General features: G+C 48.4%; 1 protein-coding gene across 2 annotated transcripts; it reads right to left on the minus strand.

The window, feature by feature from the left end:
- Nucleotides 1–1,454: 1,454 nt before the first annotated feature.
- On the minus strand, nucleotides 1,455–14,416 carry ppm1bb (protein phosphatase, Mg2+/Mn2+ dependent, 1Bb). Of its 2 annotated transcripts, none has more exons than XM_083687037.1 (6): nucleotides 14,058–14,416; nucleotides 8,059–8,901; nucleotides 7,597–7,714; nucleotides 7,302–7,413; nucleotides 7,006–7,063; nucleotides 1,455–2,615 (listed from the first exon to the last, which is right to left on the minus strand). In XM_083687037.1, the coding sequence occupies exons 2-6, from the start codon at nucleotides 8,887–8,889 to the stop codon at nucleotides 2,586–2,588; spliced, it is 1,149 nt and encodes a 382-aa protein (XP_083543163.1). In that variant the 5' UTR covers nucleotides 8,890–8,901; nucleotides 14,058–14,416; the 3' UTR covers nucleotides 1,455–2,585. The 2 variants fall into 2 exon arrangements, with proteins under 2 accessions (XP_083543163.1, XP_083543162.1); XM_083687036.1 differs by lacking the exon at nucleotides 1,455–2,615 and adding an exon at nucleotides 2,637–4,848.
- Nucleotides 14,417–17,500: the final 3,084 nt, after the last annotated feature.

Here is a 17,500-nt window from a genome sequence, read left to right on the forward strand (position 1 = left end):
GGTGAGGGGGGTGGGGGGGGGGGGGTAGCATAGGAATAGTCTGCCCCTCCCCTCTTTCATCCAAGAAGAGATCATTTGAAGAGATGCTACAGGATTTGTTTCGCTAATTCTTTACATGAAACGTTAACATCAAGCGTTGACTGGATGGTTTCATGATATAATGGTCATCGATTTCTTATCTCATTAGATCACAGTCTTCAGTTTAACAACAGCCAACTTCAGCAAAATAAGCTTTTAAGTCATTGAGGCAGAGAAAGGGAAGCATGTCAGGGGAATGGGACCATTCGTCCAGCATGTTCATGTGTCCTAGCCCCTGTCCCTCTGGGTGAGGGGGGGGGGTCATACATCAAGTGTAGTGTGTATTGCTTAGTCATATACATTATGCCGATGGCTCCACCTCATTGCCCAAAGTCTTGGGCACTTCCAGCTATCCTAGGACAGCTTGGTGGCACGAAGCAGGCAGGCAGGAGGCTGAACCCCATTGTGTGAATGTATGTCGTTTTTAAGACTAATTTAAGACCGCTAATTTAAGGAGAGCCAAGGCAAGGGGTTTGTAAGACTTTTGCAAACATGTCCTCTCTGATTGAAGTTTTTAAAATAAACATTAAACATTTTGAGTATAATTGAATAATTTAGTGTATTTTGATTCCAGGCTTTGGGGCAACAAAAGATGAACATTTTGAAAGGGGATGTTGACGTTCTATAGGCACTGTATGTAGGTACTTACTGTATGCACATATTCATGTCTGTATGTCTCTGTGTAGATGTGTGTGTATGTGTGTATGTATAGTAGAAATGTATTTAGACTTAGACTTTTCATGCCTATCAATGTTGTTTATTGTTATATGACTTGTTGTATCTGTGTTGTTAATGTTTGTTTTTACGACTAGTATGTGTTAATATTGAACATTTGTTTGCACAATCAAATATAATTCTCGCCAAAAGATAGGTGACCAAACCTTGTGACTCCAGGTGAACCTTGTGACTCCAGGTGAACCGTTTCGCCCTACGGGTATCCACTCACACAATGAACTGAGAAACACGCTGACCACTGGTCCTTGGCAGGTATTTTATTTCATATATAGACGCTTTCTGTAATCAAATGTGAGTGCAATCAAACAACAGCAAATACAAACATTACCAATGCAGTCTGAGAATCAGGAAAACACGGGGGAGGGGGGGGGGGTTAAAACTGGGAGTCTGTGGCCGAGAAGGTCTGGGATCACCGTTACACCAGCTGGCCAGGTGAGAGAGGTCCCAACCACACCACTGCCATCATGGGGGGGGGGGGGGAGGGAGGGTGGAGGGGGTAGAGGGCTGGTACTGGTCTAAGAAGGGGCGCTCTGGGTGGGAGGGGGGGTGGAGCTAACTGTTGGACATGACAGAAACATTCCCTTGGCAGCCCCCCCTGTCCCCCACAGGTCCATGACTCATCAAATCATTATGAGGGGGTGTTTTTCTTCAAGAGCAAACTGGTGAATATAACAGACACCCCAAGACCCACCCCACCCCACCACACAGGCCACGTCCCCAGTAGGACTGTGTCCACATGCCTCAGTCCAGCCAGTGACATCACACACACCCAATACACAAACCACCCCCCTCCCAGAGTCCGCCAGTGAGGGCCACCCCCCACCCCACCCCACCCCCCACCCCAGCTCTTGAGGAGCGTTCAGTCCTCCTCTCCTCCAATCAGCAAACGGGGGGGGGGGGGGGGGGGGGGAGGGGAAATAAAAACATTTCATCAAAATTATTCATTCAACAGCAGGAGCCAGTCAGAGCCAAGAGGTCTTTGGGTAGGATCAGTTTCGACCAATGGCTGTCCAGTTCCTGTGGCGTGAAGCAGAAGGGGGGTCGTGGGAGGCAGGTGCTCAGAGAACGGTGAACATGTAGAACCCACGTCCGTGTGAGACAGAGAGTGGCACATGCGTGTGTTGGGTGAGGTGTGGAAGGGTGTGTTTGTATGTGTGTGTTTGTGTTTGTGTGTGTGTTGGGGGTGGGGGGTTGTCGGGCAGCAAAGAGTCCAGGAGCAGAACCAGATCTAATTAATCTGGGTCAACCATTACCCCCCCTCCCCCTCCAAACTCTCTCATACACACCCCCAAACACACACACACACACACACAAACACTAACACACACTCAAACACACACACCCAGCACATACAGTAGGTCCTCATGTCCTTGTGAAGTCAGGTGATCACTGTCAACAACATCAAAAAAAAAAAAAAAAAAAAAAAAAAAAAAAAAAGAAACACAAAAAAAACCTCAATGGTAAAAATCATCTCTACCATTACGATGCTTCAGTTCTTAAAATCTTAACATTTCCAAAAAGAGATTCCTCCTGGTTAAAAGCAGAGTGTGTGTGTGTGTGTGTATATATCCATCCTCCGCCATACACACACACACACACACACACACACACACACACACACACTCCTACACACACGATGTCCCCTGTGAGGAAGAGGCGTGGCCCAATGGAGACACTCCACCTCTGGGTGGCTACACCAATCACAGGAGGAGACGGGGTGGGGGGGGGGGGTTGGGGGGGGGAGGATGGGGGGCCGGGGGTCGTTGTCACGGCTACCAGGGGTCCTCTAGGTCACCAGCACTCTAAAAGAGAAAGAGAAAGAAAGAGAGGTCTGTGAATCAACAGACACAGTACATGACATATAAACACATATTTGACTGACGTGCCGTGTGTGTGTGTGTGTGTGTGTGTACACATTAAGAAGGAGCAAAGAGAACGAGTGACGTATGAACAGGTCATTTCTACCCTCCTCCTCTCTCATCCTCCCCTTCCTCCTCCTTCCTCTCAAAGATACAGAACAGGCTGCACAAAGGCCTGACGAGGCCGAGAGAGAGACAGACACCCCCGCCACACACACACACACACACACACACACACACACACACACACACACAGTGTGTATCAGAAGAACAAAAGGGAGAGCTGTGAGGAGGACTCACCTGGTAGAGAATGACATCTGAGCCTGGCAGACTGAAAGAGGGAGGGAGGGAGGGAGGTAGGGAGGGGGGCATCTCAATCTCAAGAGGTTTCCTCTACTAACAACTCCTCGCTTCACCCAAACTCATGTAAAAGAACATGGCGGAGGAGGAGGAGGCATCGCCCCCAGAACAGCCTTCTTGTTGTGTAGTCAGATGTAGTGGAGATGAAGGGGAGGAAGCCACTCCAGACTATTGAGATGCAGCCATTGAGCGACAGACACAGGGGGGGCCTAACAGTAGAGGAAAGGAAAGGAGAGGAGAGGAGGGGGCGCTTCTCTGGTTCTGCTCATCACAACACACTGACCGTATAATTCTATTGGGCAGCAGTCACTGGGCACAAACAGAAGACAACTGTTTCAGAGGTACTGGATCGTTCCGAACGTTTGCTTGAATTTTATGCCGACTGAGCGCAAACCCATGAATGACTCTAGCTCCAACACAACTACAAACACGCACGCACACACAACAACAACAACAACAACAACAACGACAAGCTCACAAAGAGCCACAGACAAAGGCCTGGTCTTAAGTGACAGCGGTGGTCTATAAACCAGTGAATGGTGGACTAGTTCCAGACTGGGCCGGGACAAAGACAAGATAAGAGAGACAGACAAAGACATCAACCAAATCACACACACACACACACACACACACAGATGAGTGCTTTACCTCCAATCATTTTTTATTTGTTCTTTATCATAAGTGGACAAATCGCTGTGTGGAACTGATTCGAACCCCCCCCGCCCCCCCCCCACACACACATAAACGCACGCTTACAGAGCGTAACCAGAATTTGGTAAGCACCACACATCAGAAAGGGAAAGGTATAGTATTTTGATCAACTTAAAGGGCATCATACATTTAGTATAGTCTCACACACACACACTTTCAGGGGGTGACATTTGGGGAATGTCGCGGTTACCCAGTGCTAAGTTGTGGAATTTCACGAAAAGTTCAGGAAGAACAACTAAGGGAGCATCTTCTTGGAATATCATTACTCAAGGTTGAACAAAGGACTCCTGCCGGGACCCGCCTACACCTCCCAGTGTTCTCAGCTACGATAGCCCCACAGCGGACCACAAAACCCAGAATGCATTGCAAAACATACATTGATACACGTACAGCGAAACGGACACAAAAAAACCTTGTTACATGAGTTTCTGCAGCTAAGACTGGTCTCTCTCATTCTCTCTCTGTCTCTCACTCACACACACACACACACACATACACACACAGACACACACACAGACAAACAGACACACAGGCAGACAGACTGGGGAGTGTGTGGTCTTCTGAGTCTCTTGGTGCTGTGGGGCTGGAGACGGTCCTGAGGTCTGGCCAGTCCTCTCCCAGGTGGAGGGTGTTTTGAAGGTGTCTTCTTCAATCCAGTCCTGGGTGTCCCTGGGTGGGGTTGGTGGGGGGGGGGGGGGGGGGGTCAGGAGCGGCTCACAGAGGAATGGGCTCACAAGAACATTTGGGCGCAGGGCTGTCGGAGGGTCAGGGGTCAGGCGGAGGAAGGATCTGGTTGGTCGACGTTGGTCGCGGAGGGCGTGTCTTCGCTGGGGTCTGTCTCGGCAACAGGCGAGGGTGGGGGCGAGGGGGGTGAGGGTGGGGGAGACTCGTGGTCCAGAGGAGGTGCGGTGGAGGTCGAGGTAGAGGGGGTCTCCTGGGTGTTCTCTCCAGGCAGGCGGTAGACAGCCAAGGCTTCCTCCAGCACCGAGCGATACTGACCCCGGTGGTGCAGGCGGAACTGACGCAGCGCCTCCAACAGGTGGGCCGCGGTACTGCCACCTTCCTCACTCTCCTCCTCGCCAGCACTGCCTCCCCCCGCACAGGCCTGGGGCGACACGCCAGCGTCAGACACACACACACATACATACATACACAGTACACACACACACCAGCATCAGACAATCACACACAGACACATACACGCAAGCATCAGACACAAACGCAAGTGTCAGACACAGACACGCACACAAGCTCCAAACACACACACACACTTCAAACACACACTACGGTGCTACCTCTAACCCTGTGACAACTACCTGTTGTGACACTTTGGTTTTCCAGTAAGAGAGAAGGGGAAGACACCTGTGCACCCCACCCACCAAGCCCAGTGAGGAGCCCTGCAAGTCCCAATCCACTGAACATTAACACAAGAATACAAAAACACAAGAACACCCCCCCCCCCTCCACACACACACACACACACACACACAACCAGACACAAACACACACACAACCAGACCAAACTAAAGTGTGCTTCTGGTGTGAGAGACTGAGTCATAATCACGTCTCTATGCTCACGTTGTGCAGTGTCTGTGCTGCGGGGGTCAAATGCAGCATGTCTGTGCTTCTGTTCCTTCATCCCATTGAGAGTCCCATAGAGCTCTCAGAAGGCCGTCTAAACAACATCTGTTCTTTTATGTTCTCTAGATGTCCTTCCTTTTATGCTCCCTGACACATTCACTCGTGTTTATGAGACCGACGGAAAAGAGGCGAGTAAATTGGTACCTTTGTGTTAGAGCAAGGCGACTCCTGAGGAAACGTGCGGGCCTAGATCTAGATTTTACGGAGGAGACGCCGAAGGTGCCGGTCTGTGTGTTTCACGTGGTCATGTCAGCTCTATGCTAGGTTTTCTCTCTGCTCACAGGGAGCGCTGTGTTCGCAACACTCAAAACCAGCGCTCGGAGAGCTTAGCAGTCGGCGAGCAACAAGTTTCGTTCCACGTCGGTGGAAACTGATACTCAGTAATGATCTAGTCAGCTGTGTTTGATCGCCAACGACACTGTCGTTGAAAGGTAAAGCAAAAGTGAAAGCGTTACGTTCATTTCGCTGCGTTTATTGATAAAAAAAAAAAAAGTTAAAAAATAAATAAATAAATCTGGGGAGAACCTAAATGTATCTCAATGTTCATCACAAAACCTACTAGCTGGTTTCGCTCGCCAGTGGTTGACCGAAGACAAAATGCATCTCTGCTGTTTGACAGTCAACACAGTCAGTCAAGATGAAATACGAACTGCAACTCCCAACAGACTATTTGTCAGTTATCCCTGGCAAATATGGAATCATATTGCTAAATATGACCGAAAGATGTTTGATTGAGCATGTGATGTACGTGGTGAACTCATAGTGCACACTAACACAGTAGCAGGACTTGGGGGCGCTCAATGGTGTAGCACACTAAGGCGCATACCATATCATCGCAAGGTCCCTGGTTCGATTCCGGCCATCGACATATCCTGCATGTCATCCCTCCTCTCTCTCTCTCACCCATCCTTCCTGTCAATCTCTACTATCTCTATCCCAATAAAGAAGAAACGCCCTAAAAACATATTTTAAAAAAACTAATAAAAAAAAACAGTAGCAACACTTTTCACAGCTAATACTACAACATCCCGGGGTCATACTTCAGCCAGCCAACAGGACACATTCCTTCTCAGTTTCACTTCAAGTGTTTTCGTTTGCGACCGCTGCAGCCTATACGAACATTCCAATCACCCATTTATGACTTAACATTTGCATTCCGGAATCCAGTGTAAAAGTGCAAATTCCATTCACGTACTTATTCTGCTGACGACACAAAACACAATTTCCGCCCCGATTTTGACGTCGGGACGCCGTCCTACCCGGGATCTTTCCCGTTATGGGACAATTGGGAGCGATATGTTGGCGTGAGGGGGGGGCTTGTGTCCCAACTGCTTTGTTCTCTGCCTAAAAATGTGGTTATGCTGCAAGATATTTTAGATGGAAATCTGGGATTGCAAAATTCTCCTTCTCACTAAGGCTGTCCCATGAGCTGAATGTGTCTTCTATACACACCACCGCTTGCTTTCTCACTCTCTCTCTCACACACACACACACACACACACACACACACACACACACACAGTGTGTTGCTGTTACTTGGCTGGAGTGGACTACTGGTCTAGAGTGTAAGGGGTCATGGTTGGAGGGGGTGAGAAGGGAAAGGTCAGAGAGATGAACTCACCCCTTCCTCCTCTCTGTGTGGGTTCAGCTTGCTGTACACCGCCTCGATCACACTGCGCCTGCACACACACACAAACGCAAACAGATAAGTGCTCACAATAGACATGCAGTCGGTTATTACAGTAATCTAATTCATATATAAAACAAGAATTTGTTCCTGTTTACAATGTAAGAGCTTGATGTGTAATTGTTGACCCTAATAATGTATTCAAGTGGAAGTGTGTGCATGCATGTATAGTGAGTGCATATGAATGCGTGTGTGTGTGTGCGTGCGTGCGTGTGTGTGTGTGTATTTACTTGCTAGCCAGGCCTCCTCCAGGTGGGAGGTTAGGGATGTTCTCAGAGGCAATGTTCCTCAGGACAGACACCAGGTCAGGAACCCCATCCTCCCCACAGCCTCCCAGCAGCTCTACAGAGAGAGAGACACAAGGTTAATGTGTGTGCGCTTATATGTGTGTGTGTGTGTGTGTGTGTGTGTGCGCCTCTGTGGCAGTTATGTGTGTGTGTGTGTGTGTACATATATATATATATGTATGTGTGCGTGCGCATCTGTGGCAGTTGTGTGTGTGTGTGTGTGTGTGTGTATTCTAACCCTCCACGCGGGTCTCCAGGTACTTGTCCAGTTCCTCCTCTCTCTTCACAGCCTCCTCTGAGACCTTGGGAGCCCCAGGCAGACACACCAACACCACACTCATATTATCCCTGCTCCCCTGAGAGAGACAGAATACAACAGAAACAGAGGGGAGGGGGGGGGGGCGGTTGAGGTTGAGAGAGAGAGAGAGAATGAGAGAGAGAAAGAACGGTCAAGGGTCAGTAGCATGTACTTGTACGGAAGTGTGGTCGTAAACGCTTCAGCAATGTTGAAGAGGGGTTTACACAGAAGGTGAGTAACACTGTATCTGAGTGTTCCTTGTGCAGACAGGTAGGTAGGTATGTGTGTGTGTGTGTGTGTGTGTGTGTACATACAAGTACCTTGTGCAGGCAGGTGTGTGTGTGTGCATATATACAAGTATCTTGTGCAGGCAGGTGTGTGTGTGTGCATATATACAAGTACCTTGTGCAGGCAGGTGTCCACCACGGCGTTGCAGACCCTCTCCAGGTCTTCACACACCTGTAGCCGTGAGCGCACAAACTCACACAGCTCCTCGTTGGACATGACGTCCCAGATGCCGTCACACGCCAGCACCACAAACTCGTCTCCCTCCGCCGCCCGCTCCATCACACACACCTCCGGCTCGGGGCTCACCAGCTGCTCCGTGGGGCCCTTCCCGTCCACGCACTTGTAGTCGTAGTCCCCCAGGGCCCGCGACACGGCCAGCGACCCGTTGACCCGCTGGATCATCACCGAGCCGCCGGCGTTCTGGATGCGCTCCTTCTCCCGGGGGTTGCAGGGCTTGTGGTCCTGGGTGGAGAAGCCCACCCTCCCGTCCCGGCACAGGACCGCGCGGGAGTCGCCGCAGTTAATGAAGTACAGGTGGGAGGGGCTTAGGAGCACGCCGACCGCCGTGGAGCCGCTGCGGTCCAGGCCTTGCCGCAGGTCCGAGAAACTGCGCATGTACTCGTCGATCTTCAGGAAGCCCGTGCGGATCCCGTCCTTCACCCGCTCCACCGAGCCCGTCCCCGGGCCAAACTCCGCCCCTCCGGACAGGATGTGCTCCAGTAGGTGGCCGGAGCAGTAGTTGGCGACTCGCGAGCCGGCGTGGCCGTCGTACACGGCGAAGAAGGACCAGTCGGTGAGTCCGTGGGGCAGTCCCACCTCGGCAGTGTGAGCGTCCTCCATCTCCACCCTCCAGCCCTGCATGGAGCTGAGGCCGTAACGTAGGCCGTTGCCCTCCCCATGGGCGCTGTGCTTCTCTGTCTTAGGCTTGTCTAGGAACGCACCCATTACTGCCTACAGCTGGGGAGGGAGAGAGAGGGGGGGAGGACACACAGAGATTACACCATCAACTCGGCCGAGAAACAGAGCTCAGTCTTAATAACGTCATGTTTAAAGTTCACAGCAGAGAGCCTTCACAGCAGCTATACCCCAATACGCTACGTAAACAAATACCTAGTTTGTTGACATGACATCATGATTGGAGACACTATGGTGATGAATGCCAAAATGCTTTAAAAGAAAAAAAGGAAGCACAAGATATTTTCACTGTAAGATGTAAATACACTTTCACTCCGGCGTATCACGGCCTTGAAGAATCTGCAAGGATTGTGGAGCGATGGCGTTTGAAAGAAATCGTTTGTCACGCCACCAGTGTTTTCCATGGCAAGGTATTAGCGGATTGACCTCTCCTGGCCAGTGTGGGCACTTTTGTCGTCAAGTCGCTCCTTACAGAAAGCAGATAAATCAAAACTATCCAGAGAAAATGTATTATTACCTGTTCGGGGGTTTGGTTTTGCATTAGCAAAACCGACTTGCGTTTATTCATGTCAAACGCACCGATGTCATTGTCGATCAAAGATACTTCCTCTTATCGTTACTAAATATCAGTTTCACTTGCTGCGAAATGTTGACATAGTGGCGGAGCCAAGCAGACACACGGTGGCCGCGCAGCCATCTTACATTCTTTGAGGAGAACCCTGCGATGGTCTGGACCAATCGCTGGCGTCAACAAAACGGGTCATCGTGATAGCAATTTCGACGGGTGGCCACAGGAGAGTCGGATTTCGTGTGTAGCTCCTTTCCACGCCGTCGCTGTTTGATGTCATTTTCATTTCTCTACGACACACTGTTAGAGCCAGACATCTGACGCCTGTGTGACCAAGATAAATCAAACAAACATCAAAAGTGTCTTCGCTCTTTGCTTTGGCCGGGCAACAAGTTAGGCTATGTGCAAAACACATGGTCGTTATCTAGGGTGTCTTTAGTTAACTGTGTCTATTGTTATCCCTGGGGGTATACAAAGACTCAAAAATCCTCTAAAGGTCAGGATTATACAGCAGTTTAAAAGCCTCTCTGAGTACACCTTACCCCTAAAGACCAATTACACTTAGATACACCCGCTCTCTCTCTGCCTAGGGTAACTAATACCATTACTCCGCTGGAAATAGAGTCTAATGTTACTGAACCAGCTCCCAGCGGCCCCACCCACACTGGCCACGTTGGGCTGACCCTTTCAGATTTCAGCCAATCAAAGCTGCCGGTTCTAGAATGTAGTCATTGAAAGGGGAAAGGCCAGAGCGGGGTTTGAACTGGGGACCCACCCACCAGAGGTCTTAGGGCAGGATTTGACTCTGTATCCCAAAGTCCTCAACAGGCATGACCACATGGCACCTAAGTCCTCAACCACTGGCAACTAAGTACAGTCTGACAGACGCTCGCATGCACATGCACACGCACACACACACACACACACACACACGGCAGGCATGTGCCCAAAAAAGGCCAGTAGGCGCGAGGAGCGACTCCAGCTGACCTGAGAGGAATGAGTGAGTGAGTGAGTGAGTGAGTGAGTGAGTGAGTGAGTGAGTGAGTGAGTGAGTGAGTGAGTGTGTCGTCATAGCCTATGTGCTCCCCTCTGTCTCTGAAACACACACACACACACACACACAGGTCTATAAATACTCTGTCCTGGTTTGAGTTTCAGGCTCGGGGTGGGGCGGACACCCCATTCATACCTCTATCACTCCACCACTCTATCCCTCCCTCAAGCTCTGGAACACTCCCACTATCATTCCCAGTGTGTGTGTGAGTGTGAGCATGTGTGAGTGTGAGCATGTGTGAGTGTGAGCATGTGTGAGTGTGAGTGCGAGTGTGTGCGAGTGAGTGTGTATTCCGATATATCATGTTCAGCAGCAGTGATTCTCTCTAAAAATAAAACACACTAGCATCGCCTAGCAACCGCAAACCTTCCACTGCAAACATCCAGGCTAGGCTTCATTCAGCAACATCCTTCACTCTCACACACACACACACACACAGACCAGTTGCACAATGTACCGGTTCTACCAAAGTATCACGATACCCTGCTTTGAAAACAGTTCTCGAAAAACATTCAGAACCGGTTTGTTTACCAGAAATGCCTTGACGCAGTACTTACTTTGAGCTGTGCGGAATATTATCTTATAAGTGTAATTTGTCTATATGCTCACGGGGGGGGGGGCTGTGCGTTCTGGCATGTGCTCTGCATGCATAGTGAGCGTGTGAATGGGAAAGACAACTCTAAACAATCGCACACGCAGCGTTGACGAGGAGGAAAGAGAAGGATGGAAGCCACAAGTGCGGACGCTGGCCGTTTGTTGCTTGTTGATAAAAAAGGACGCCAGAAGTTAAAATCTGGCGTTACTTTGCTTATAGAGCCAACGATGACGGCGAGCCGACCGAAATCACAAAGCCTGTTTGTAAAAGATGTTACAAGGCCATGCAGTCAAAGGGAGGCAACAAGTTACATTTAGCCAAGCATCTTTCTGATAGGCATGGCGACCTCTTCAAGGAGTTCAAATCACGACAGGTCAGCGAATAGGTCTGGTAGCTGGTAATAAATAACAATTTCCATGTTCTGTTATTTAACAGGATCTTCTTTTACTTTGCCTGATGTTTTTTTGGTTACCGTGGTATAGTTTGAGAATCTAAATCATGATACATAAACTGGTATCGAAGTCAAAATGTTGGTATCATGACAACACTGACACACAGACAGACACACACACACGGTGTGCGAGACAGGAAAGGCTAGTTGCATCACTCTGCCATTTAAACAGGCACTGCAATAAGACCCAGTATGGAGAGACAGCCAGACACACAACAAATACATAAACACTGACTGACACATGTACACATTCAGGTGCAGCTTAGTAAAGATTTAAAAAGTTATTCACACCAACGTGGGCAGAAATGGACTCACTGCTCGCTTGCTCGCTCTCTCACACACACACACACACACACAATGCGCAGAAAGTGACTTTATTGAGGCGCAGACCTCTTGGCTGAAACTATGCATTCGAATCTCGACCACTTGACACTCGAAACTGCTGTCACCCCTCTCAACCACAGGCCGAAACCAACGCTCAGACCTCCCCCACACCACGCACTGGCTGCCAAAAACCACTGGCTCTGAATGGGGGAAGTGGAGGTCAGTGATTGCATAATGCTACGGAGTGCAGTTCAGCTCTGTGGTCACACGTAAACTACCCCTCACACACACGCGCGCAGACATGCCATCACTCAATTTCATGCCTCAGGGCCGGAGGCTCACAGCACACGGCGGACAATTAACATTCACACACTCTCTCTGTGTGTCTGTCTCTCTCACTCTCTCTCACACACACACACACACACACACACACACACACACACACACCTTACAATTCTACAGACACTCCTCTCAAATCACATGATCACAGTGGGTGGAGGACAGAGAAGGGTTAACCTTGAGTCATCTTCGCCAACATTTAGACACACCCATCTCAGAGCATACACTATACACGCCAACCTGCGAGTGAACGCGCGCGCACACGCACACACACACACACACCTTGGCGCTAATGCTCCTCTTGTCCTGGCCTGACACCTTTGGCCCTGATCCAAGAGAGGCAGAACATGAGCACCTCACATCTATGACATCTCAGCTGTCCGTGTTGTCGTCATACCCCAACGGCCCAATTCCAGTTTCGCCCCGCTTCACGTCGACCTGACGTGATCGGGACGGTATCAGTAATATGCAATATCTCCACCTTGCCCTCTGATTCAAAATGTTGGCCATATTGCTTACACACACCTACCCCCTGGGCAGTTCCTGTAGATTTGAAAGTATTGGACAGTATTATCTGGTAAGGGCTACATTTCATCCTCTGAATGGCTGAGGGGTATTTGCAATCACTATCGCCAGGGGCACTGTCTGTAAGCAGGGGCAGGGTTTGTAATCTGGGGTGGGGTCAAGAGGTCACGCCCAGAATCCTCCACTGCCACTTACCTTTGGTGAACTTCTTTAACCCAGTTGGTTTCTCTCCCTCTCTACCTTACATTGTTGATTGAGATAAGGGTGCCTTTATCAGGCATGGCCCTGCTCCCTTATCTCCCTAGTAGAACAGGGGTCAAAATCCATGTGGCGTCACAAACTCTGGGTCACCTGCTGATTTTGACCTACCCGTCCTGCCAGGGGTCACAGTTCACACTGCTACTGTCAAACTGTGGGAGCAACACCCCATCTCGACCCAACCTGTGACAGCAAAAACCATGAACAGTGGCTTAGATGGCCCAGTCGAGCATCAATCACGGTGCTTTCAAACTCTGTTGGAGGTCTTGCACTGAATATAGCTAGCAAAGGTATGCGTTCTCTACCCACTAAAGTCTTCAAAGATAAAAAGCTAAAAGACCATACCAAACCACACGGCATGCCCTGGCCGCCCATCACAGGTAGATTCATTAGCTTGAACCATTCAGTTTACAGTATTCAGAAATGTAGGATGACAACCTCTCTATGCCGTGAAGAGAGAAGAGAGGACATCTGCAGTGTCAGAATGAAGCATGCCTTGCTAATTTGAAACGGTTAAGGAGTAGCGGCAAAACGTGAAGTATTGGGGGTGGGGGGGACGGGGGGGGCGCAGGGGGACATTACCGATTATATAATGAACCTTGCTAATATTACACTTGATCCGATTGGATTATTTCTGACGCGCGCTAGCGTTTGTGGATCGCTAAACGACAACAAACAAAACAAGCAATTTAGCTCTAGCTAGCTTCCTAGCAGGCTGGCTAACGAGACGTCGATTGCAAACTGTCACCTGAATAAGGTAAGTTATGCTAGCTCGCTAAAGTCAGCTAATGTGCCGTTTTCCCAAGCAACGCGCATAGCTGTATGTCGAACATTTGCGGGTAAACCGTTTACGTGCTGAAATTGAATTCCACATGTCATGAGAGTTTAGCTAACTTTAGCTAGCTAGCCAGTATCCAAACTATTACACAACAACATGCACCATTCGCTGGTAACGACAACGTCAGCTTGCTAACGTTAGCTGCTGTGCTAGCTGAGAGGCCTTGTTAGGCTAACGTTAGCTAGCTATCTCATCTAGCAAACGCGACGATTGTCCCGCTAGTTAAATCTCTGCGTTTATACTTACGTTTTCCTGCTGTAAAACGAATGTAGATCCAATTTCGGTCCCCGGGCGTTGGATATTTTCGATGAGATATAGCTTGCTAGCTAAGTTATCTTGTTAGCTATGTTTCCTTATTTTGACAAAACAAAATAAGCGAGATTGGCCTCAGATGCGCGGCGATAATTCCTTTCTTGGCGGTTCCCTGCTTGGATGGCGTTGGTTTTTACGCATGTTTGACACCCAATTCGGTTTCACCCAACAAGAAAAAAAAATATTCTGTGCGTTTCTACACAAATATGGACACTCAGTAATAGTAATATTAGGTAACACAGGCGAATCTCGCACTTTCGTCCATTGAAAGGCCAGCTATCCTTCGACTTTGGGTGCTGAACAAGAGGAGGTGCTATTTTTGGTATTTGGTCAACGGTTGGTCAGACACTCTCTGAGGCGCTTACAGTGAATGGACGATTTCACTGTCAATCAGCTCTGCCCCTGTATAAAGCTACGATTTCATTGGTTAACATCTGTTCCTCTAACCTTCTGACGTTTAGATAAGGTGCGCTCGTTTTGCAAGGCGGCTTGTCCTGTCAAACAGATCAGAGGAGGAAGGAGCAGTCAGACAATTGTATCCTCTGCTAAAATGGAGACTTTTTTCGTTCAATAGTTATGTGTTATAAACATTATGAAAAAAGTTGTCTGCAACACTGTGATACCTCAGATAATTTAACCAGAGGGAACACCAAACAATTAGCCTTCATGATTAATTAGGCTTAATATGTAAACCCAACCTAAGTTGAGCAACTTTTTCTTATACCCTGCAACAACCCCCAATACCCAACACAACCACACTCACCATCACTCTTGGCATTCTGACTATTGACATGCTGAATGGTGATAGAGAGAGAGGGAGAAAGAAAGAGAGGGAAAGCATCAGAGGGAGAGAGCATCAGAGGGATAGAGAAGAGATAGATTGTGTGTGTGTGTGTGTGTGTGTGTGTGTGTGTGTGTGTGTGTGTGTGTGTGTGTGTGTCTGTGTGTCTGTCTGCAGTCTGCAGATTATCTGCCTCCTGTAGACAGTGTGAGGTTCCAAAGTATTAGTATACAAGATAGGGGGTTCCTGGGGGATTGGGGTGGAGGCTGAGTTAGGTCGTTGTCATTTTGTTTTTATTGCTGTTTTCCAGCAGGATTAGACTCAGTCTCATTAATGAAAAACTCATCAGATATCAGAACAGCTCCCTCCGGGGCTGACCAGGGTTATGAGACAAAGGTCTGATTTAGCCTTGTTAAACATCTGTGTGTGTGTGTGTGTGGGGGGGGGGGTGTGATTGTGGTGTGTGGAGTGGACAGAGTGGGTATTTAATTTTCAAAGATGTAGGATTAGCGTTTGCAGAATTTGATCGTTCTTCTCTGATCTCAGGATGTTCAATCACAGCTTACCCTGAGCATTTAAACTCTCTCTCTCTCTCTACCACACACACACACACACACACACACACACACACTCCACTTAAAGTCTCTCCGCTCTCATTGGGTAAAGTAGCCCGCTGACCCATGCTGCTCTCCTCTCAGAGAGTGTGTGTGTGTGTGTGATTGCTCAGCCCCCTGCAGGCTGGGGGGGGGGGGGGGGCTGCTCTGCAGAGGGGATTAAGCATCTTATAGAAGCAGCTCAGGAGAGTAAATTAAAAACTGTAATGTCTAATCTGCTGCTGCAAGAACAAGTGGCACATGCTCCCAAATCTGAGCTCTGATCCTTGGTGTTTACATGGCTCAGCTCATTAACACACACACACACACAGACACACACACACACACACACACAGACACAGACACACACACACACACACACACACACACACACACACACACACACACACACACACACACACACACACACACACACATTCCCCACTGATAAAGACACACTGATTGTGTCCTGGGCCGGATGTAGGGAGGGAGGGGGGGGGGGGGGGGGTACAGGGCATAGAGCTGCACTCTCATTTTCAGCCCAGAGATCAGATGGGACATCTAGGTCACATCATTACAGCAATCTTCTGCTTGTTCATTCCCAGCTTACAGAGCTTACCCACTCCACCCAACTCTCTCTCTCACACACACACACGCACACACACACACTCTAATACTTTATTCAATGCACAATGATATGCAATGAATATGACAATATGCAATGAATATGATCAGAGACACAACACTGGAAAGTGACTCTTACATTAGATTAGATTAGATGAGATATGTCTTTATTGTCTGATTTTCACAGGTATTTAATTTACGTACAGAAAATGCACTGTGACAGGATAGAAGACATAGCACAGACATAACAAAACATACAAATTCATGAAGAACAAAACAGAAATTACATCTTAAAGACTTTACCTCTGCCTTCCCCATAATGTAACAAACTCTGAGTGGAACACATGGGAGGGGGGGTCCTCTGCCTTCCTTACCATGTTTGAGTTGTAGCTATCCAGGTTTTGTTGGTGTTGCCCTTCAAAATATTAGCAAATGTGTGTTCCATGTACTTTTAATTTTTTCTTCATTCTTTATTTAACCAGGGACGTCACACTGATATGGGGATTCCCTTTTCAACACTGAAATGAGCAGCATATTTCAATTTCAGGCACTCGATGTTTGTTGTGTGACATGTAGTGTGATGATGCTACACTTCCCTCTGGTGGTCAACGACAGATCGACAGACAGAATTCCCCATATGAACCTATAGGGGGTGCTGTGGGATAGCTGTTATTTAGAAGGAAAGCAAAATATTGAAGCAGATTGATCAATTAATAACACTATGGAGTTGATCGGAAATCCAAAATCAGGTCAGATTGATTACATGTTACCTTTTTAGCGTATGGAACATGACATATAAGCCAAGTATGAGCTCGATTCATAATGTTGCATCATATTGGGTGCAACGTAGCGGAGAATTGCACTGGTTTGAGTGAATTCACTTCGTAAACATCTGCCCTTAGTTTACTCTTGCTGGTGTCTCCGACGGTTGTATTCTGTTAAAAATCTCTGCTCCAGGTGAGGCTCGAACTCACAACCTCGGCATTGCTCGTCTGGTTACTGCTGTATAAGTACCGCGCGCTAACCGATTGCGCCACTGGAGCTCCTGCAATGAGTGATGAAAATACCGTTTAACAATGTGTTTTAGACAGCGTTTTGATGTCGGTGATTGTTGCTTGATCCTTTTGTTCTTTGAGTGCTCTATGATATACATTCAGATACATGGCCTATTTTCAAAGGACATTAAATGAAAGGAAGAAGGGAGTAGGAGGTGAGGTCATCTCGCTCACCAGACACTTCTCCCTCCTTAGCTGGGGATGAAGGGATGAGGAGACTATCTGAGGTAGGTAGAAGAAGAGTTTGACGCCGTCAAGCCGAATGGTATTACCAGAAGTGAATAAAAGCACAATATGTAAAAGTGAATACAACATGTTTTGGCC

Source organism: Argentina silus (genome assembly GCF_951799395.1).
Source record: "Argentina silus genome assembly, chromosome: 16".
Lineage (NCBI taxonomy): Eukaryota > Metazoa > Chordata > Actinopteri > Argentiniformes > Argentinidae > Argentina > Argentina silus.